The sequence below is a fragment of the Carlito syrichta genome, unplaced genomic scaffold (assembly GCF_000164805.1).
Source record: "Carlito syrichta isolate Samal-C Ts95f unplaced genomic scaffold, Tarsius_syrichta-2.0.1 Scaffold80509, whole genome shotgun sequence".
In the NCBI taxonomy this organism is placed as follows: Eukaryota; Metazoa; Chordata; class Mammalia; order Primates; family Tarsiidae; genus Carlito; species Carlito syrichta.
The window spans coordinates 104,244-125,691 of NW_007024605.1; the positions used below are offsets into that span (position 1 = coordinate 104,244).

The following is a 21,448-nucleotide window of genomic DNA, read 5'->3' on the forward strand; positions in this document are numbered from 1 at the left end:
GAGCTGGAAGAATAGGTGGTTACAGTGTGAGATGACGAATTTATTATATTAAAGGTGAAATGATGAAAACCTCAGGGAGTGACCAAGGAAGTGGGTGGCTGAAGTGGAGTGGAGGTGAGCAAAACCAGAGGTGAGGAGGTAAAGGTATGGAACGCCTAGGTTATCAACATGGACCTTGAAGCCACTTGAATGATGGTAGTACTTGGGATATGAAGCAAAGTTCAAGGCCATGGGTAAGTGAAGGGGAGGGAACTACAGGTGGGTAGACAAAGCAAATATAGGGTAGAAGGGTGGAATTGGTTAGGGGTTTTTACACAGTGGCGGAGAAGTGACACTGGCTAATGTGAGTGAGAGTTTACTGTTTGCCAGGCTTTACATTAGTTCATGTAATCCTCACAAACAACCTTCATATGAAGCAGCTGCTATTTTTATTCCCTTTGTAATGAGGAAACAAGCCCAGAGAGGCCAAGTATCTCACAGTCCGTACCCACTATGCTACACTGACTCTCATAAAATGATAGTGGGAGGTGTTTTAATACATTCCAACTGAAAAAAAATCAGATATCCTTAATATTTCTAGGAGTAGAGTTAACTTTTCTTTGGAAAAAACATCTTTATCTTTAAATTCCATTTGTATTTAAGTATTTGTGTTTCAATATCCAGCAGGTGGCAGTACTAAGTAACAACTCCATACTAGGTCATCTGGTAGAAACACATCCCATTCCGCACATATTAAGACTTCTGCTCATGCCAAGCCTTGATGATTTCTTCAGCAGCATCCAATGTGCTGTCTTTCTGTAAATCGAGGAAATAATCATCATTACATATCAACATAAATTCAAGATGAAGCAAAGATTTAAATATAACAACCCTAACAGCACTAAGTGAACATCTAATATCAGGCGAAGAACATTTTTCAAAATAAAATGAACCCAAAAAAGAAAAACAGTTAAATCAAATTCATTATAACAGAAACAAGTCAAAGAATACAGAAGAGCTTATATTGAAAAATAATAGTTGTCTGCCTCACCCCTTCCTATTAATCCCTCCATCCTCCAAGATAAACTTTTATGGTGATTTTTGGTTGGGTTCCAATGGCCACCACCAAAATCTAAATAATATGCTTATGCTTCTGTTTCCTTATTTATGAACTTCACTCATTAACCACTATACTTGTATTTGGCTCAGAACAAGGAAAATTTGGTTTATTCACACTACTCTGCTCCTCCTCTCAAAGTTTCTTAGTGAAGCAGGGTGCAGTAGCTCACGCCTGTAATCCCTTTGGGAGGTGGAGGTAAGAGGATTGCCTGAGCCCATGGGTTCAAGGACAGCCTGGGCAACATGGTGAGACCTCGTTTCTAAAATAAATAAAAAATTAGCCGGGCATGGTGGCGCATGCCTGTAGTTCTAGCTACTTGGAAGGCTGAGGCAGAAGGACTGCCTGAGCCCAGTAGGTCGAGGCTGCAGTGACTGTGAGCCTACCACTGCACTCCAGCCTGGGTGACAGAGTGAGACTTCGACTCAAAAAAAATCAAACCTAGCCGGGCTCGGTGGCTCAGCCTGTAATCCCGTACCTTTGGGTGAGTGGATTGCCTGAGCCTGCAGGTTCGAGACCCGTCTGGGCAGCGAGACCTCAGCTCTACAATAAATAAAAAAATCAGCCGGGCTTGGTAGCGCATGCCTGTAATTCCGGCTACTTGGAAAGCTGAGGTGGAAGGATCGCCGGAGCCCAGCGGGTCGAGGCTGCGGTGGCCGGGAGCGGCCACTGCACTCCAGTCTGGGTGACAGAGTGAGACTCCAACTCAAAAAAAAATAAATAAATAAAAAAAACAAACCAAAACAAACAATAACAGTAACAAAAACAGTTTCATAGTTAAATTATGGAAAGATAATCCATTTATGTGTTTGTACAGGTAATATATACATACAGTATAAAACTATGCTGGGTAACCAGTGAAAACCCATCTCCTGTTCTTTTATTTCTCTACTTTTTCTTTCTCTTACCTGTCTAGCAGAATCATTTGGCCTGAAAAGGTGGGGCTGAGCAAAGTAGGTGTCCACGTGAGGGAGAGAGGGACAGAATCTTGGCAAGCCTAGTGCAGGACGTGGCAGCAAGAGTGGAGTGAGTAGGATGGCCATCGTGGGCAGCATGACAGGGTGTCAGCATCCAAGTGGGGCAAGTGAATCTCCTGTACGGTAGGGTGGCCCCATATAGGGTGCTGGAGCCTGGATGGGGTCAGGCAAGCATCTGACATGTGTGTCAAAGCCCAAGAGGGCAAGAAGGGGTTCTGTTCAGGGATGACAGTGTCGGGCTGGTGTGGGGTGTTGGAGACCCAGGAGGGTACCTCCGTAGGAGGGTGACAGGGTAGGTAGGCATGGGGCAATGAAGCCCAGGTGGGGTGAGGACACAGTGGCAGTAGCCTGGTACAAAATGTCAGAGCCTCAGCGGGGTAGAGGGTATCTACTCAGGAACCAGGAGGTTAGGGGAGCAATGGCATTGACAGAAGAGACTGATCCCATACTGGCAAACACCACCTTAGCCAAGTGACTAAGGCTTATATCACCAGCAATAGGAAAAATTGAGATCAGGTACCACCTGATGCAGTGAAAAAAATTGAGTGTCACTTCTGTGGTTTCCTGCCAAAGGTCATAACCTGAATCTAATCATGAGAAAAAGTCAAACTTAAATTGAGGGACTTCCTTCAAAATAATTGGCTGGTAATTTTCAAAAGCATCAAGATCATGCACGTCAAAGAAAACTGAGAAGCCATTCCAGTTTGAAGGAGGCATGATGACTAGATGTAATGCATAATTCTGGCCTGGGCTGACTGACATCATTCTGGCCTGAATTTGTTATTATTTTGAAAATTGTCGTTGTAATAGAAAGGACATAATTGGTGCAATGAGTGACATTTGAATTGGATCTGAGGATTAGGTGGAATAATATATCAATGTTAGCTTCATTATTTTGAGGGTTATATTCTGGTTTAGGAGGAGAAAGTCCTTATTTGTGAGGTTCAGAAAAAAAGTTCTTGAAGGTTTTATGTCGAGAGCTTCTAAAAAAAATCTTAAAAGTAAGTCAAGCTCCTACCTACCTTCCTCAGCCACTCAGTTTTCCTCCCTAGAGATAACACTGGAATTTCATTAGGTATTCTTCCAGCTATATCCTCGGCATTTATAAGCATCAACCGTCTAAGTAAGTATGTATGTATCTACCTAACAATCATCTATCTGCCTATCTACCATCTATCTATCTAAAGAACTGCCTATCTATCATCTACCTACTTACCTACCTGTATTTTCCTTTCCATGCAAATGCTAGCATTCCACACAAACTGTTCTGCCTCTTGCTTTTGGCTTATGCTAGATCACTACAAGGAAAGCTGTTTCATTCTTTTACTGATATCAATGTATCATTTATTAAAGCAGTCCCCACTGGTGAAGAATTTTGCTGTTACAAATGATTTTGCCATTACAAATGATGCTTCAGTGAAAATCTTTGAACACAAGTCTTTCAAAATGTGCAAGTAAATATACAGGGGAAAAAATCAGAAGTAGAATTGTTGGGGTTAAAGGGTATGGAAATTTACAATTGGAAGGAAATTTTCAAATTAACCACCATGGAGATCTTATAAACTATTCTCCAACTCTTAATGCATGAGAGTGTTCTATGAATTTTTAGTTGTTTTAGTTATTTCCAATATGACAGAATACAGTTTCATTGCTGTTCTAATTTTCTTATCTCTTATGATGAGTGAGGTTGAGCATCCTTTCATCAGTTTGACAGCTACTGAGGATTTTATCCACAACATTATAGTGTGTTCTTTTTGCCTTGTTACTACTTTTATTTTGTTCTGAATTCAAACTGTTTTCTTTCAGTTTCCATTTTCTTAGCATGTTTTTGCCATCCTTTGATTTTCAGCCTTTCCAAGAGGTAGAGTTAGGTGTGTTGACTTTCCCTTAGGACTTCCAGTTAGTGCTACACTATCTTCCAATGTTGAATGTTAAAGTGAAGGAGACTGAGCCCACACTGATCCTCCTGTCCTGGCCCCCACGAAGGCCTTGATTTCATTGTCTAGATACCTAAAGGACTTATCTTTCAAGTTCAATATCTCCGTGTTAAAATTCTTTGTTCCTTTCCATTTCTTTTGCTTACTTTTCTCAATCCTTAATGTACTTACTGAAGTAGTATCCTCTGTGGTGTTTCCAAAGTCACCATAATTTCCAGTAGCTTTATTTTTTCTTTTCAATTCCTTCTGAAAGCTCCCATTTTATCTTCTTACGTTATCTTAACTTTTAAAATTTCTGCTTTAATCTCTTGTTTTAAAGGTTTTAAATGCGAAATATCACTATTTTATTTGCTCTACAGTAACATTTTCCTGATGAATAGTCTTCGTCTGACACGTGTTTTTTCCTTGTACCTTTCTCTTTCCTTTTGTGTCTTTATATAAATTCACAGCTGGTTCCTCTGATTATGAGTCATTTTTGATCGAATTCTTTGTAAGCTCCACTGCCAGCATATACTGTTTCTATTGTTCTGGGTAATAAATATGCTATCTGCTGGCTTTATCTGTGATTTGAAGAGGTATCTGCAGATTTGTAAAAGGGAAGAGCCAGGGCAGCACTAAAAAAAAAAAGCAGAAATTCTCCTTGGCTCAAAGTAAAGTTTAACAAAATTGATGTAGGAGTCAGTGAGGGGGAGTTCTTTTAGATTTTATTTCTTCCCAAATAACTAAACTGGCTACTCCCAATTTAATATATCTCTTCTATATTGCCTCAACATAGCCCTTAGCAATAGTGACAGAAGCAAATGAGAAATCTATACCCCCATGAGAATCTCCTTTCCACCCTAACTCACAGAATTTTTTTTTCTCCACTGAGGCATTTTATTTGTACATACGCATTACATCCCTAGAAAAAGAATCCCAGGATTTTCCCTGCTGTGTGCTTCCATTTTGCTTCTTCATGGTCCACGATGCCAACTGAGGTTGTCAGTACAATGAAACCAAACTGGTGGGATGGAGGTAGATTATTCTGCCATTTTTCTCGATCTTTGAGTTGCACATCAAATCTGGGGCTGATCACGCCACACTTGTTTAACCTACCTGTGAGGTTCACAACAATTTTTCCAGCTCTGTGATCATCAAAGATTTCAAATTTGCCAGTGTAACCATGCTTCATCATCACAGTTAGAAACTGGACGATGACTTTGGAGCACAGCTTGATAAGAATCTGGCATTTGCCTCTCTTTTCGGTATTGTTGGTGCTCTTGAGAGCATCAGCCAGGACATTCATGTGCACCATGATGGCGGCACAGAAAGATGGTGGAACCTCACATAATTTCTAGGGGACATGACTGTACATTTCTCTCCTGTTTCTTTCATGATGCCAAATGGGTCTAAAGAAGTTTCCACTGCCAGTGCATCCACTTTTCCTATTGCTCTTGATAATGAGTATGCTACCTGTTGGCTTTGTCTATAATTTGAAGATGCAGAAGCAGGATTTTTTTCTAAGTGTCTTCCCTCTACCACCACCTTCACTGTATTTGGCAACCCTTCCTCAAACATTGGGGAAGTTGTGAATTTGTTTTCCATGCTCCTAGTGGTTTTTGAATAATTTCCAGGAAGAGAATAGAGAGGGCTGTGTTTAGTATTTTAAAACTGTAGGTCTTACAGAGTAATATACCTCTATTTCTCAATCTATTGTAAAATGAGAATATTAATGGCCTTGGTCTTTCTTTAAAATTTCAATCATTGTTAAGTGGTGAACATTTATATTCTAGTCTTTCATAATTTATCTAAAAGTCTCTCAAAATTGAAAACAATGTTTACATTATTTTGTCTATATTTACAGATGAGTGAGTTGGTAGAGTATGTTGATCTTAGTAAGAGTGTTTTCAGTAGCAATAACATCTTAAAAACAGCAGTGATACATCTAGAATTTTTTATTTTTTTGTTTTTTTTATTTTTTGAGTTGGAGTCTCACTCTGTCACCCAGACTGGAGTGCAGTGGTGGGATTATAGGCTGAGCCACCGAGCCCGGCTAAAAGGTGATGACGAGCTGCATGGGCCAGGAATCGAACCAAGGCCTCCCACGTGGCAGGCGAGAATTCTACCACTGAACCACCCATGCACTACCTAGAATTTTTATTTTTTTATTTTTATTTTTTATTAATCAATATTTTTTATTATGGTTTTGTGGGGTACAGTTAAGGGTTAGGTGTACAATTACGTTTCATTCAGGCACCCTGTTGATAAGAGGTGTTTTCCCATCCCCAGACAGGTATTTGCTACTGTTAATCCCATCCCCCTCCCCCCCATAGTTTCCCAGTACCATCAGTCATTTTCTTATAGTATTACATTGGATGTTCATACCTAGAATTTTTAAAAGTATAGGTTCTTTTTTTTTTCTTTAGAGTTGGAGTCTCACTCTGTCACCCAGGCTGGAGTACAGTGGCATGCTCATGGCCACCGCAGCCTTGACCTGCTGGGCTCAGGCGATCCTTCTGCCTTAGCTTTCCCACTAGCTGGGACTACAGGCATGAGCCACCACACCCCACTAGTTTTTTTATTTATTATAGAGATGAGGTTTTGCCAAGTTGCTCAGGCTGGTCTAGAACCCCTGGGATTAGGCAATCCTCTCACCTCAGCCTTCCAAACTGCTGGGATTATAGGCGTGAGCCACTATGCCTGGCAGTGATGAATTCTTTCAGCTTTCATTTGTCAGGAATGTCTACTTTATTTTTCCTTCTAGAAGATATTTTTCTGTATATACCATTCTGGGTTGGAATTTTTTATTTTTATTTTAGTGCTGTTATTTAATTGTAATTTGGTCTCTATTGTTTCTGATAAGAAGTTAGTTAATATTTGTATCTTTGTTCCCATGCCGTGTGCAGTTTTTCTCTGATTGCTTTTAAGATCTTATCTTCAAATTTGGTTTTCAGCAGTTTGATTATGATGTGCCTATCCCGATGTATTTCACTGATATTTTTAGATCTCTGGTTGCTTTTTATCGCATGTTAAAAATTGTAGCATTTTTCCTTAAACTATTTTTCTCTGTCAGATTATTTTGGAAATCCAATGACATATATATTATCACTTGATAATCTCATAGATCTAAGGCTCTGTTCATTTTTTTATTCTCTTTTTCAGATTATGTAATTTCTATGAATCTGTATTCAAGTAAACCTCTTTGTTCTGATATCTTTAATCTTCTGTTAAACCCCATAAATATTTCATATCAGATAATTATACTTTTAAGTTCTTGTATTTCCATTCTTTTTTTATAGTTCTAACCCCTCTGCTTGCTCATTATGACCATATTTTCCTTTAATGTCTTGAACATACTTATAATATTTGCTTTAAAGTCCTTGTCTGGGACTGAGTGCGGTGGCTCATGCCTATTATCCCAGTACTTTGGGAGGCCAAGGTGAGAGGATTGCCTGAGTCCACAGGTTTGAGACCAGCCTGAGCAACTTGGTAAGACCTCATTTCTACAACAAAATTAGCCGGGCATGGTGACATGTGCCTGCAATTCCAACTACTTGAAAGGCTGAGGCAGAAGGATCACCTGAGCCCAGCAGGTCAAAGTTGCGGTGGTCGTGAGCATGCCACTGTACTACAGCCTGGGCAACAGAGACTCCAACTCAAAATACATACATACATACATAAAGTCCCTTTCTGATAATTTCTACATCTAGGTTGGCTTTAAATCTACTTCTATTAACTACTTTTTTTCTTTATTATGGACCACATTTTCTTGTGTTTCACATGCCTACTAATTTTGTAGTATATGCTGGACATTGTAACACTACACAGTAAAGAGTATGTATTATGTTGTTCCCTTCTAGAGAAATGAGATTTGTTCTGGTTGGCAGCTAATTTCACAGTAGCAAGTCAAAATTTAACAACTGCATATGAGCATATAATTTTTACAATAGAAAAAAAAGTGGTGCTTTATAAATCAAAATGAAGATATTATAAATGTGTTTTTCAGTAGAACGGGAAACTTACTTTAATGAAGCAAAATCGCACAAACTTCTCAAACTGTGATTTAGTCTCTGAGTTACAGAATGCCGAAACAGGGATGGCTGATAGTTTCTGAAAAATAAAAGGTATAATAGAAAAACTACTTTTACTTTAGATATTATTTTTGAGATTACATACATAAGAAACAAACAGATATCTTTAAATAGTCACAACAATTTCCAAAAGGAAAAATGCTTTTAAAAGCCACGAGTGGAATATCCTGTGACAAAGCTACATTTAATGTTGTTCAAAGTGTGCCAGGTTTCCCTCATAAATTAACTACAAAATAACAATATTGCAAAAGGCAGTAAACATTACCTTATTTTTAGTCATCCATTTTACAAATTTATAGTCATAAGGCTCATTGTTCTTCATATCAGAGACGTCTGCATCTAAAACAACAATGAACATTTGGCAACCTATGAATTATATCTGAGGCAACATCTATTTTACTTAAGTCTATCAAGATTCAAAATTTCTCCTGATTCAAGTTAGTTTGATTTGGAATTTTCTCAGGAGATATTCACAGAATATGCTGGAGTCTTATATTGTACTGTGGGTTGGGAAGTGAGGAATTCACAGAGGAACTTTACTAATATTCTAAGGTAGTACTCACACATACATCTGGTCGGTCATGCTTGTACATGCAGCTCTAGCACAGGAAGAGAATACTGAGAAGGGGAAGGAAAGTGTTCCCTTTCCATCTAGACATAAAACTCTGGGATCGTTATTTAAAAATAACAACTAGCTGGGCGTGGTGGCTTATGCCTGTAATCCCAGCATTTTGGGAGGCTGAGGCAAGAGGACTGCCTGAGCTCACAGGTTCAAGACCAGCTGAGCAACATGGCGAGTCCTCATCTCTACAATTAAAAAAAAAAAAATTAGTTGGGCATGGTGGCACATGTCTGTGGTTCCAGCTACTTGAAAGGCTGAGGTGGAAAGATTGCCTGAGCTGTGGTGACCGTGAGCATGCCACTGCACTCCAGCCTTGGTGACAAAGTGAGACTCTGACTCAAAAAAAAACAAAACAAAACAATAAAAACCCTAAATGTATAGAGTATCCATCAGTAATAATTATATCTCCAAATAGCCATTCATTAGATTGCAAGTTCCACAAAGGTAGAGTTTTGTTTTGTAACCTATTGTGTCCCCAGGTCCTAGGTCAGTTCTAGCATGTAAGTAATAAAAAACTTATTTGTTAAACAAATAAATTAATATTATTCATATTTAAATACAGGATGTCTATTTTGATCTTCCAAATGCTAGTCTTATGTTTTAAATCTCTAGCTTCCATATGTTATGCTATTTTAAATTAATTATCCACATTTCATAATTGTTTCAACTTTATTGACTTTTTCTTTTGGATCTTTTTGAATGCTCCAAAGCAACTCATGGTTTTTTGTTTTGTTTTTTTGAGTCAGATTCTCACTCTGTTGCCCAGGCTGGAACGCAATGACACACTTATATCTACTGCAGCCTCGACCTGCTGGGCTCAGGCGACCCCTCCACCTCAGCCTTCCCAGTAGCTGGAAATACAGGCGTGTTTTTTGATTTATTGCAGCTAATTTTTTGATTTATTGCAGAGATAAGGTCTCACAATGTTGTCCTGGCTGGTCTCAAACCTGTGGGCTCAGGTGATCCTCTCACCTCAACCTCCCAAAGTGCTGAGATTACAGGCATGAGCCAACATGCCTAGCTAGAAACTCATGTTGATGGTTCTTGCAATCAACAACATTTTACAATTTATTGCTCAAAACAAATCAAGGCAGATATCTTACTTTTTGATTCATGATACACTAGTGGTTCTTTTCAAATTAACTATGTAAAATCTTTGATACTGAAGAAAGTTTTACCTGTATTTTAAATTTTTTTTGAGATGGAGTCTCACTCTATCATCAAAGCTGGAGTGCAGTGGCACGCTCACGGCTACTGCAGCCTGGACCTGCTGAACTCAGGCAATCCTTCCACCTCAGCCTTCCAAGTAGCTGGAACTACAGGCGCGTGCTACCACACTTGGCTTATTTTGGGGTTTATTGTAGAGATGAGGTCTCACCAAGTTGCCTAGGCTGGTCTCGAACCCCTGAACTCAGGCAATCCTCTCGACTCAGCCTCCCAAAGGGCTGGGATTACAGACTTGAGCCACCACGCCCGGCCACCTGTATTTTAAAAACAAAGTCCTAATACCTTTTTTCCTGATAATTTTTGCTTCTATTCTCCCCTATGCTTTAAGGAGAATATAAAATTTCCACATAATAATGCTAATAATATACTACCATTTACTGAGTACGTACTATTTGCTGCAAAGCATGTTCTATCATCCTCTCAGTTTGTTGTTACTACCTTTCTAAGAGGTAGTTAAATCCTCTTTACAGATGAGGAAATTAAATTACTATTTCAATGTATATGTGTGTATTAGTGTTTACTTCAGGTTTGGCCCTAAAAAAAAAAAAGCTTAAAAAAGATAGAGTCTAATTGTAAATTATGTAAAATCCCAGGTGACAGTACTAGTAGTGTTTTCAAGGTACAAAGGTAGCTCAGTGAGAGGAGTGATTTTGGCTCAGCCTGTAATCCCGCGCCTTTAGGAGGCTGAGGTGAGTAGATTGCCTGAGACTGCGGGTTCGAGACCCGCCTGGGCAGCGAGACCTCATCTCTACAATAAATCAAAAAATCAGCCGGGCGTGGTAGCGCGTGCCTGTAATTCCGGCTACTCGGAAGGCTGAGGCGGAAGGATCGGAAGCCCAGCAGGTCGAGGCTGTGGTGGCCGGGAGTGGCCACTGCACTCCAGTCTGGGTGACAGAGTGAGAATCCAACTCAAAAAAAAAAAAAAAAGCTGTTACGCTTCCTTTGACTGAAGAATGATGTAACTGATTCCAGTTTTCTATTTGCCTTTGCTGCTAGGAAGTCTAGTTTCTAGTTAATGCTAGTTACAATACTATATGAACCTCGGTGACTGGAATATTTTCATCTTCTCCTTCTTATGTGTCACCAATTTTTGATACATGATTATTTATATTTATGTATTATTTAATAGAAGGCTTTTAATATGAGTAGGCTCAAATTATTTTTGGAAACACAAATAAAAACTATTTTTTCTTAAACAAAATAGTTCATGTGGAAAACCTTGTGGAGTTCTGACTCAAAGGCAGAAATATAAGTGATGACATCTGTGCTATTTCTTTTTATCATTTTATGAAATGAGTTGCACATTCAGACCCACTAAAGAAAAAATGTTTTCTAAACCTCAGAGTACAGACTACCTTAAAGGGTTTTATATAAGAATGGGCATGATGGCTCATGCCTATAATCCCAGCACTTTGGGAGGCTGAGGTGTGAGGATTGCCTGAGTGCACGAGTTCGAGACCGGCCTGGGCAACTTGGCGAGACCTCAACTCTACAATAAATGAAAAAATGAGGTGGGCGTGGTGGCCCGTGCCTGTAGTTCCAGCTACTTGGAAGGCTGAGGCAGAAAGATCGCCTGAGCCCAGCAGGTTGAGGCTGTGGTGGCTGTGAGTATGCCACTGTACTCCAGCCTGGGCGATGGAGTGAGATTCCAAATAAAAAAAAAAAAGAGAGAAAAGAATGGGAGAATGCCAAATACAACTCGACAACTCTCTGGTAATAGGAATGCAAGAACCTCTGCTTGCCACAGCATCTTCTCTCAACGTGAAAGGAAAAAGAAGTCGGCTTCAGTTTGAGCCAAACCTCACATGTGAATGCTTATAAAAGTATGTTGCCTCGGCATCTGTTTTGAACATAAGCTGGACTTTTCTCATGCCAGAAGCAGGGCTTAATCACCCTTGACACAATTTCCACTTCTCTTCCTCCTGACAGTTTCTCAGTATGGTCAGTCCAGATATCTGCCTTTTACACCCACCTCTTGGTGAGTATCTCCCTATGGAACAGCTAGATATAACCTACTTGACTCGGCCACTGGCTCCACACTTCTCATGGACTGCCCAGCTATGTCCGAGTGACTCCATGGAGCTCGTACCTGCTTGCTCTAAACTCACCAATTAGAAGTCTCTGTGGGAAATCTGCTTGGACAATGCCCTGAACCCCAATAAAGGCTTTGGCCCACAGGCTCCTAGCTCTCATTCTTCACCCACTGGCTGAGTGTGGGCATCCTGGACCACTCCCTACTTCCAATTGGTCCTGGGAGGTTTGTTGCCTCCCTTATGTCGCACATGACTGGCACACCTGAACCTCTCCTCTCCATCAGGGTTCTCCTCGAGAGTGGCTAACTTGATGAAAATACAGGTCAGACAAGAGCCACAAAGGTGTCTGCTAGACATTTAGGTATTAGGCCGTCTGTCAAGATAAAGAAGCAGCCCATGAAAGGATACTGTAAATATCTGGACAACCTCCCCCAGAGTTCCAACGGGCAGGGCTAGAGTTTATAACTACTTCCCAGAGACAGAGGAATATTAAGGCCAAATCATGAGTAAATCATAATACTTTATATCCCTGAAATCTGTTAAGATGATAATGAAGTATTACAACATAATTCCTATGTAGAGTATATGAAATTTTTTTTGGTGGGGGGGTTGAAGTCTCACTTCTGTTGCTCAAGTTGAAGTGCAGTGGTGCAGTCACAGCCACCGCAGCCTCAATCTGCTAGGCTCAGGTGATACTTCTGCCTCAACCTTCTAAGTAGTTAGAACTACAGGTGTGCACCACTGTACCCAGCTAATTTTTTTGTTGTTGAGTTGGAGTCTCACTCGTTGTTATGCAGACTGGAGTGCAATGGCACACTCACGGCCTCCACAGTCTTGACTTAATGGGCTTAGGCAATTGTTCCTCCTCAGCCTTCCAAGTAGCTGGAACTACAGACACAAGCCACCACACATGGCTAGTTTTTGTGATTTATTGTACAGACGAGGTCTCACCAAGTTGCCCAGGCTGGTCTTGAACCCCTGGGGGGCTCAAGCAAGCCTCTTACCTCAGCTTCCCAAAGTGCTGGGATTACAGGCTAAGCCACCACGCCTGGCCTAAAGTTTTTGTTTTTTTTTTTAATCGTAGAGACAAAGTCTCACCAAATTGCACAGGCTGGTCTTGAAGCCCTGGGCTCAGGCAATCCTCTTGCTTCTGCCTCCGAAAGTGATGGGATTACAGGTGTGAACCGCCATACCTGGCCTAAAGTTTTTTGTGTTTTTTTAAACAGTTTTTAAAATTGAAAATTTCTTTTATTCTTTCTAACTTTATAAAATTTTGTCTAAATAAAAAACTTCAGGCTGGGTATGGTGGCTCATACCTATAAACCCAGTACTTTGGAAGGCTGAGGCAGAAGTGCTCGAGCCCAGGAGCTTGACACCGGCCTATGCAACATAGCAAGACATGTTGCTCATCTCTACAACAAATTAAAACATTTTCTGGGCAACTTGGGAGACTGAGGCAGAAGAATCACCTGAGCCCAGCAAGTAGAAGTTATAGTGGCCGTGAGCATGCCACTATACTCCAGCTTGGGTGACAGAGTGAGATCTTGACTCAAAAAATTAATCAATCAATTAATTAATTAAAAATTCCAAACTTCAGTTTTTCAAGTTTACTGGCATGTAAACTTACTCTAATAAAATTTACTCTAATAAAATATAGGCGTGAACCACCACACCTATAATCCCAGTTCTTTGGGAGGTGTACGTGAGAGGATTGCCTGAGCCTATGGGTTTGAGGCCAGCCTGGGCAACTTGGTGAGACCCCCATCTCTACAATAAATAAAAAATCAGCCGGGTGTGGTGGCTCGTGCCAGTAGTTTCAGTTACTTGGAAGGCTGAGATGGAAGGATCACCTGAGCCCAGCAGGTCAAGGCTAAGGTGGCCGTGAATATGCCATTGCACTCCAGTGACAGTGAGATTCTAACTCAAAAACAAAACAAAACCATAAACAAAAACTTTAAACATTTAAAGCAATCTTTAGAATGGCTGTAATTTCTGTCAGAATAAATTAGTCTTTAAAGTTTATTAAGTTTTGTATAAGAAAAGTAAGTTATATATAAAACACGATTATGCTTCTAACTTCAGATTTGTATGGCATATAATTGCTTAGGTAATATGAAGACCATGCTCTTTGGAGACAGGACTATTTAGAATCTAGTTGTATGACTTCAGGCAAGTTATTTAAAACTCTTCAGATCTTCTTATCTGCAAAAATGGAGCTAGTGCTTTCTTCAAAAGGGTGTTTGACTGCTTGGCACACAGCAGACCCTCAATAAATGTTATTCTCCTTGTTTATTTCATTTCAGTATATTCTAAAGTGGCAAATACTGTATTTCTTGATGGCTTCAAAATGTCTGTTTTTCTAACAAACTAGTGTGTTTTGGTTAAGTGAGAAGGAAAATAAAATTTTACTGAAATGAACATCAGTATATATATTATTTCATATACCTGCATTTTAAATTACACACCAAAATAGGATAATAACAAATTCTATGTTTAATAGATATTCTAGAACAACACTGACTCTATAACCACTGAATAATAGTCATATTTCAAATAAAAGACCTAAAAGTAAAGATAATTTTAGAAAACAATGACATTGTAAAAATCTATCCCTTTCCATAGATAAAATGCTATTGTGGCTTTGACACCGATCTTTTCTCCATAATTCTGCTATAATTTCACACATTAGTTTCCACATATTTGAAAGAACAAAGGCCTTTACAAACCTAGCAAAGACACATCAGCGATGATGAAGTATCCCCCATCAGGAACTATGGGTTTTAGGCCAACACTTTCAAGTAAATGTACCATCCGATCTCTTTTTACTTCTAACTCTTTTGGCAAAGAATTAAAGTAACACTCTGGGTCATCCATGCGCTTGATGTCAATCCAGAAAGCTTGAGCCAAGGCTTCCTGTATGTTATAATTGAAAAATGTGGAAAGGAAATACTGCAATGTTATTTATTGCTTAGTTTATTGATATAATAAATAAAGATTATCTGAGTAAGATTATTGGCAAAAAGGTCACTCAGGAAATTACTGTTGAATTCCTGTGAACCTGTATTAAATTCTATAGATTAATGGAGGAATCAGTTACACCTAAATGATTAATGTGAAGAACTAAAGATGAGTCATGAAAATCCAAATTGAAAAAGAGGTATCATATAAAGATGGCTTATTTGAAAACAAAAAGACATTGAGATATTTTCTACTGAGGTAGAACGACTTGCTGAATCTAAGAAAAATGACCAGCTGTTACACAAAAAAAAACACATTCAGATATTTACTGCAGCACAATTCACAATTGCAAAGATGTGGAATCAACCTAAATGCCCATCAACTGATCAGTGGATAATAAAAATGTGAGATACACACACACACACACACACACACACACACACACACACACACACACACCATGGAATACTATTCAGCCATAAAAAAGAATGAAATAATGTCTTTTGCAGCAACATGAATGAAATTGGAGAACATTATCCTGAGTGAACTAATGCAAGAACAGCCAATCAAACACCACATGTTCTCACTTATGAGTAGGAGCTAAACTAAGGATCTGCAAAGACATAGAGAATGGCATAAAGGACACTGGAGATTCAAAAGTGAGAGGGCTGAAACATCACCTATCGGGTACAGTGTACACTGGTGGGGGTGGTGGGCACACTTAAAGCCTAGACTTCTTTGGCACTATCCAGTGCATCTATGTAACCAAAAACTATTTGTACCCCCTAAAGCTACTGCAAAAAAGAGTAATATATAACATATATACATATTACACACACACACACACACAGACACACACACATCCTGGGGGTGCCAAAAAAGATATACACATTTTAAGAGACGTTATCTATATATTACTTTTCAAAGTTGAATTACATTACGGTAGCAATGTGTAGTATGACATTTGCTCAAAAGATAGTGTTAATCAAATGAATGCTAGCATCACCATATGACAGGCAGGACAGTAAAAGAAAATGGTGGAAGTAAGGTTGTCATTTGAGGAACACGACTATTTTGAAGTGGTTTGAAATTCAAGAACATTGTGGAAGTGCAATGACATGAGTACAATGACATGAGGTGTGAGTATGCAAGAGAATCTCCAACATGCCTAACAACTGCACACATTACTGATAAGTTTGAGCCACATGGTCCTGTGTGTGATGTGCACAAGGGAAGATCCGAGAGGCCTCACACAGCAACAAGTACTGCTTCTTTTGCTGTGGTGTTGGAATAGTTAACATGCTTGCCACAGAAATCTACCGAACAGTGTGCACCTCTTGTAATTATAGAAGTCAAATGTATCTTGTATTCATCTTTGGTATCGGTATATAATATCATAATTTTAATAGTTAAAAAAAGTATATATATGTTTTGATACTCTCTGTATATATAATATGTAGTGGTACATATTAAATATATACCATCAAGTAAGTAAAAAGACATTTCATAGAATAGGAAGAAATATTTGCAAGTCATATATTTGATAAGGTACTTATATTTAGAATATGTAAATAACTCTTACAACTCAACCCACATGTGGGTTAAATTGTTCCCCCCAAAAGATGTTGAATTTCTAGCTATGACCTTGCTCTCTGTCCACACTGTGCTTCACAGATGCCCCATGGGAGAGATGGCCAGGCTCCCTCCCTGAGCCAGTGTCCACACCCGCAGCCTATGGAAGCTTGCATGCCAGCCCTCACTCCTCCCAGTGTCCGAGTCCCTCTGAGAGGGTCCTGAGATGGGCCAGGTGCCTGCTCGCCTCTCTCTCCTGCCTCTGCCCCTCTGCCCTCTGTAGCCAGAACTTGCCTCTTCTCGGTAGCCTTCACTTTGTCCTTGTCCCTGTACCACACCACAACAGAGTGGTTTGCTGTGTTAATTCACACAGGTATGTCTGTCTTTTGGGTCCTCAGAGAAAATGTTCATTTTCTTGTGGAATCCTCTGCACTCCTCCTCTCTCTGTTTCCCATCCAGCCTCCTGCTCTCACCCTTATCTGTTGGTGGTTTTTGTATCTTCTGTCCTTGGTGAGTTTTTAGGGAGGCCAGGAGTGACCACTGGGGGTCCTCTCTCAAACAGGGGGAGGAGGGGGAGTGGCATGCAGGTCAGGTGACACACAGTAGAGAAAAGATAGAGTTCTGCTTCTTCCTCACTTCTCCTAGGTACTTAGTATTCCCCCTAGGCCCAATGCTTCTTCATCCCACTCCATCCATGTCTTTCTATTTCAGCCTTTTCCCCACTCTTACATACTGTAAGAATGATAGGATAATTAGAATACTAATGAGTAGATGGATTCCTGTTCATTCTAACTCTATGCTAATTATATGACAGTGTACCCCTGACATTCCCAAGTGATAGACCCAGGGCCTCTCAAAATCCCAAAAGTCATGGCCAGTTTCTAACAACTGCTCCAAGGTACTGAGGTGAAGAGGTTCCTATCTCCAGTACAGATTTTTATATCTTGTGAATTCTTGAGTTTACTCACAAATGCCAGGTGTTTATTATATTAAAAAAAAAAAACCCAATATCATATTTGTAACTTTTGTTTTGTAACTGTTGTCCTTACAATAAAGAAAACATCTGTCTTTCTAACTTAGAGCTGTTGTTTTTTTAAAAAAATAAACTGTGCAAATGAACTTGGTCATCAAAAACAAAAAGAAAAATAACCAGAGAAGTAATGAAGTAGTCAGTCTTTCCCTGTTACTTCAGAGAACACAGTGGAAATGAAAGCTGACCCTCTGTGTAGAGGAGGAAAAGTATTTTTCTCACTCCCTATAGGTGTCCAAATCCTTGCTGCAATCATTCATATGCCATGCAGGTGGTCTAAGTGCAAGAGTTTCTCAGCTGGGCATTGTGACTCATGTCTGTAATCCTAGCACTTTGGGAGGCTGAGGCAAGAGGATTGCTTGAGCCCAGAAGTTCAAGACCAGCTTGGGCAACACAGCAAGACCTTGTCTCTATAACAAAATAAAAATAAAAAATGAAACCAGTTTTGTGTTTCTATTTATTTCACATACTCTTTTTACCTTATAAATAGCTACTTTTACTAGTTTCTTATGGACCCTTCCAGAGATCCTTAAAGAAAATACAAGCAGCTTCCCCCCTTTATTATACAAAACATAGCATAAACATACATACTCTGTGTTGCTTTTTTAATTTTATAATATATTCTGGAAATATTTCTATATCAGTAATGATAGAGTTTCCTCATTCTTTTTCTTTTCTTTTCTTTTAAACAGTCATTGTGGTAGACAGAATAACGGCCCCCAAAGATGTCCATGTCTTAGAACCTGTAAATATGTTTGTTACCTTGCATGGTAAAAGAACTTCGCAGATATGACCTAAATGTAAGGGTCTTGAGATGAGAAGATTATCCAATGGGCCTAATGTTACCTCAATGGTCCTTCTAAGGGAAAGAGGGAGGTAGGAGAGTTACAGTCACAGAAGATGTATTACGAAAGCAGAGGCTGGTGTGATGGAACCTTGAGCCAAGGAATGCAGGCGACCTTTAGAAGCTGGAAAAGGCAAGGAACAGATTCTCCCCTAGAGCCTCCAGAAGGAGCACAGCAACGATGACACCTTGATTTTAGCCCTTTTAAGACCCATTTCAGACTTCAGATCTGCAGAACTGTAAAATAATACATTTGTGTTGCTTTAAGTCACTAAGTTTATGGTAATCTGTTACAGCAGCAATTTGAAGTGAATTCAGTCACACAACTTTTCCATGTTTGGCTAGATCATGGTTTATTTAACCAACTATCTGTAGATGAATAACAAACCATCTCTAATCATCTGCAATGAATAGCCATGTACATACATAACTTCTTACATGTGCAGATAATAGCCTTAGCATAAATTCTCAGAAGATGGATTGCTGTTTCATAGGGCAATGACATCTGTAATTTTGCTTTGTGCTGCCTCTGCTGATTCCGCAGCACTCTGTACTCCTGCTAGCAATGTATGACAGTTCAAAGCTAAAACTTGATGTATTAAAAAAAAAAAAACCCCAAGGCTGGGAGTGGTGGCTCATGCCTATAATCCCAGCACTTTGGGAGGCCAAGGTGAGAGGATTGCCTGAGCTCACGGTTCGAGACCAGCCCGGGCAACTTGGTAAGATCTCATCTCTACAATAAATCCAAAAAAAAAAAAAAATTAGCCGGGCATGGTGGCAAGTGCCTGTGGTTCCAGCTACTTGGAAGGCTGAGGCAGAAGGATCTCCTGAGCTCAGCAGGTTGAGGCTGCGGTGGCCAGAGCATGCCACTGCACTCCAGCCTGGGTAACAGAGTGGAGACTCCAACTCAAAAAATAAAAATAAAAACAAATAAATAAAACTCCCCAAACCAAAACAAAACAAAAAAACTGCAGGCTGAGCACGGTGGCTCACGTCTGTAATCCCAGCTCTTTGGGAGGCTGAGGTGGGAGGACCACTTGAGTCCAGGAGTTCAAAACCAGCTTGGGCAACACAGTAAGACCATTTCAAGAAAAAAAAAAATTAACAATAAAAATTAAAAACCAAACCAAAACAAACTGTTCTTGCTAAAAACGAATATGTGTCTGCTTCTAAAAATCCCAAATTAAGTTAGAAAACACTGCCCAAAAAGGACATAAAGAGAAGTTACTATCACACCTACCTGTAAAGGAGTTGCACAAGTATAAACGGTGTTTTGTTGAACTGTCTGTAAATGCTTGATCAAATGATTAGGACCAATGGACCAGCCAAGCTGGGAAAGAAAACGATAACAGCAGATTTCAAAAAATAATCTGATTGGATCTGCCACATCTGAGAGTAGTTAAACTGAATGAAAGTGTTAAATATACACAATTTCAAAATGTTCTACTATGAATGTAGTGCAGTATAAGTACTTTGAATCATTTCAATGCTATTCTTTTGATGGAAAAGTTTTCAGTTGGAATCACTAAGACCTGCTTTCATCACTAAGTTCTGCCTTCATTAGGTGAACAGAGTTTGCAATCAATCATTATTAGTCTTTCCAATCTTCTTATTTGCTATTTCTAATCTTCTGAAGGACTAAAAACTGGTAACAAAGCTTGTTTGAACTACAGATAAAAGTAACTCAGAATGAGGGCCTACGGAACTCTTCCAATATTAAAACACACAGACTTGGCCGGGCTCGGTGGCTCAGCCTGCAATCCCAGCGCTTTGGGAGGCCGAGGTGAGTGGATTGCCTGAGCCCGCAGGTTTGAGACCCCCTTGGGCAACTTGGCGAGACCTCATCTCTACAATAAATCAAAAAATTATCCAGTCGTGATAGTGTGCGCCTGTAGTTCCAGCTACTTGGAAAGCTGAGGCGGAAGGATCGCTGGAGCCCAGCAGGTCGAGGCTGCACTCCAGTCTGGGTGACAGAGTGAGACTCCAACTCAAAAAAAAAAAAACACAGACTTGATTCTGCAGGCCTCATGCTCCCTGGAGAGGTGAGGCTGGAAGAGAATTGGGTTTCAACTGGTTAAATTGTTATTGTAAAACATTACGAGTCAGGCATGTAGTATCAAAATATTAGCTATTATTATTTTTCTCATTTTATGTTAATGTGCAGCTTTCTAAACATTCTTTGCAAAGAAAAAAGTGTCATTAGTTGATCAGTTATAAAATGAAAAATTACTTGATTTTTCTTATTTTTAGGTCTCAAAAATATAAAGCTCAACATGACAGCTGAATAATCCAATAAATAAGCAAAAAGTCATTAGGTATAAGAACATGTGTAGTCTCAATATGTATGCATTTAAAACAAAAAATACTATAAAAAAATGAATTATGTGCCCACTTTTACACAATTAAGTTCTTACTCATCTTACCTTCCAGCCAGTTACACTGAAAGTCTTTCCAGCACTTCCTATTGTTACTGTTCTCTCCCACATACCTGGAAAAGTGGCTGAAAGAAAAAAAAAAAAAAAGCTTAAGTAACTGCTTTTCAATGTACATTCAGTATAATCTAAACACATAACAGCCGGGCGCAATGACTCATGCCTGTAATCCCAACCCTTTGGAAGGCCAGGACTGAGGCAGGAGGATCGCTTGAGCCCAGGAATTCTAGACAAGCCTATGCAACACAGCAAGACCTTGTCTCTACAAAAAAAGCCCAAAAATTAGTTGGGCATGGTAGCGTGTGCCTATAATTCCAACTACTTAGGAGGCTGAGGAGGGAGATTGTCTAAGCGCAGGAGGTCAAGGCTGTGGTGAGTTGTGATAATGCCATTGCACTCCAGCCTGGGCTTCAGAGTGAGACCCCTAACTCAAAAATAAATAAACACATAACAAAGATATATAAGTTCAATGAAAATAAATGTATTACATTGTAGTCAGTCTAGTTATTTCTTTTTTTATTATTAAACATATTTTTTATTATAAAATTGTGGGGTACAGTTAAGGGTTAGGTATACAAATGTGCATCGTTCAGGCACCCTTGTTAATAAGGGTGTCTCCCCATCCCCAGACAGATATTGACTACCATTAG

At 39.6% G+C, this 21,448-nt stretch overlaps 1 protein-coding gene, 1 non-coding gene and 1 pseudogene across 4 annotated transcripts in view; all 3 read right to left on the reverse strand.

Annotated features, from left to right (window-relative positions):
• Window positions 1-339: 339 nt before the first annotated feature.
• Window positions 340-21,448, reverse strand: part of KYAT3 (kynurenine aminotransferase 3) — a 67,093-nt gene continuing 45,984 nt past the window's right edge. For 2 of the 3 annotated variants that reach the window (XM_008055051.1, XM_008055058.2), the window contains exons 9-14: window positions 20,790-20,866; window positions 19,607-19,696; window positions 14,689-14,875; window positions 8,346-8,419; window positions 8,013-8,099; window positions 340-795 (exon numbers count right to left, since the gene is read on the reverse strand). In XM_008055051.1, the coding sequence (XP_008053242.1) occupies window positions 733-795; window positions 8,013-8,099; window positions 8,346-8,419; window positions 14,689-14,875; window positions 19,607-19,696; window positions 20,790-20,866 (578 nt within the window). In that variant the 3' untranslated portion in view covers window positions 340-732. The remainder of the gene's footprint in view (window positions 796-8,012; window positions 8,100-8,345; window positions 8,420-14,688; window positions 14,876-19,606; window positions 19,697-20,789; window positions 20,867-21,448) is intronic. The other variant, XM_008055063.1, reaches the window with a different exon arrangement.
• Window positions 4,660-5,307, reverse strand: LOC103257315 (annotated as a pseudogene).
• TRNAG-GCC lies at window positions 6,062-6,132 on the reverse strand. Its single transcript has one exon. It is a non-coding gene; the product is annotated as a tRNA-Gly (tRNA).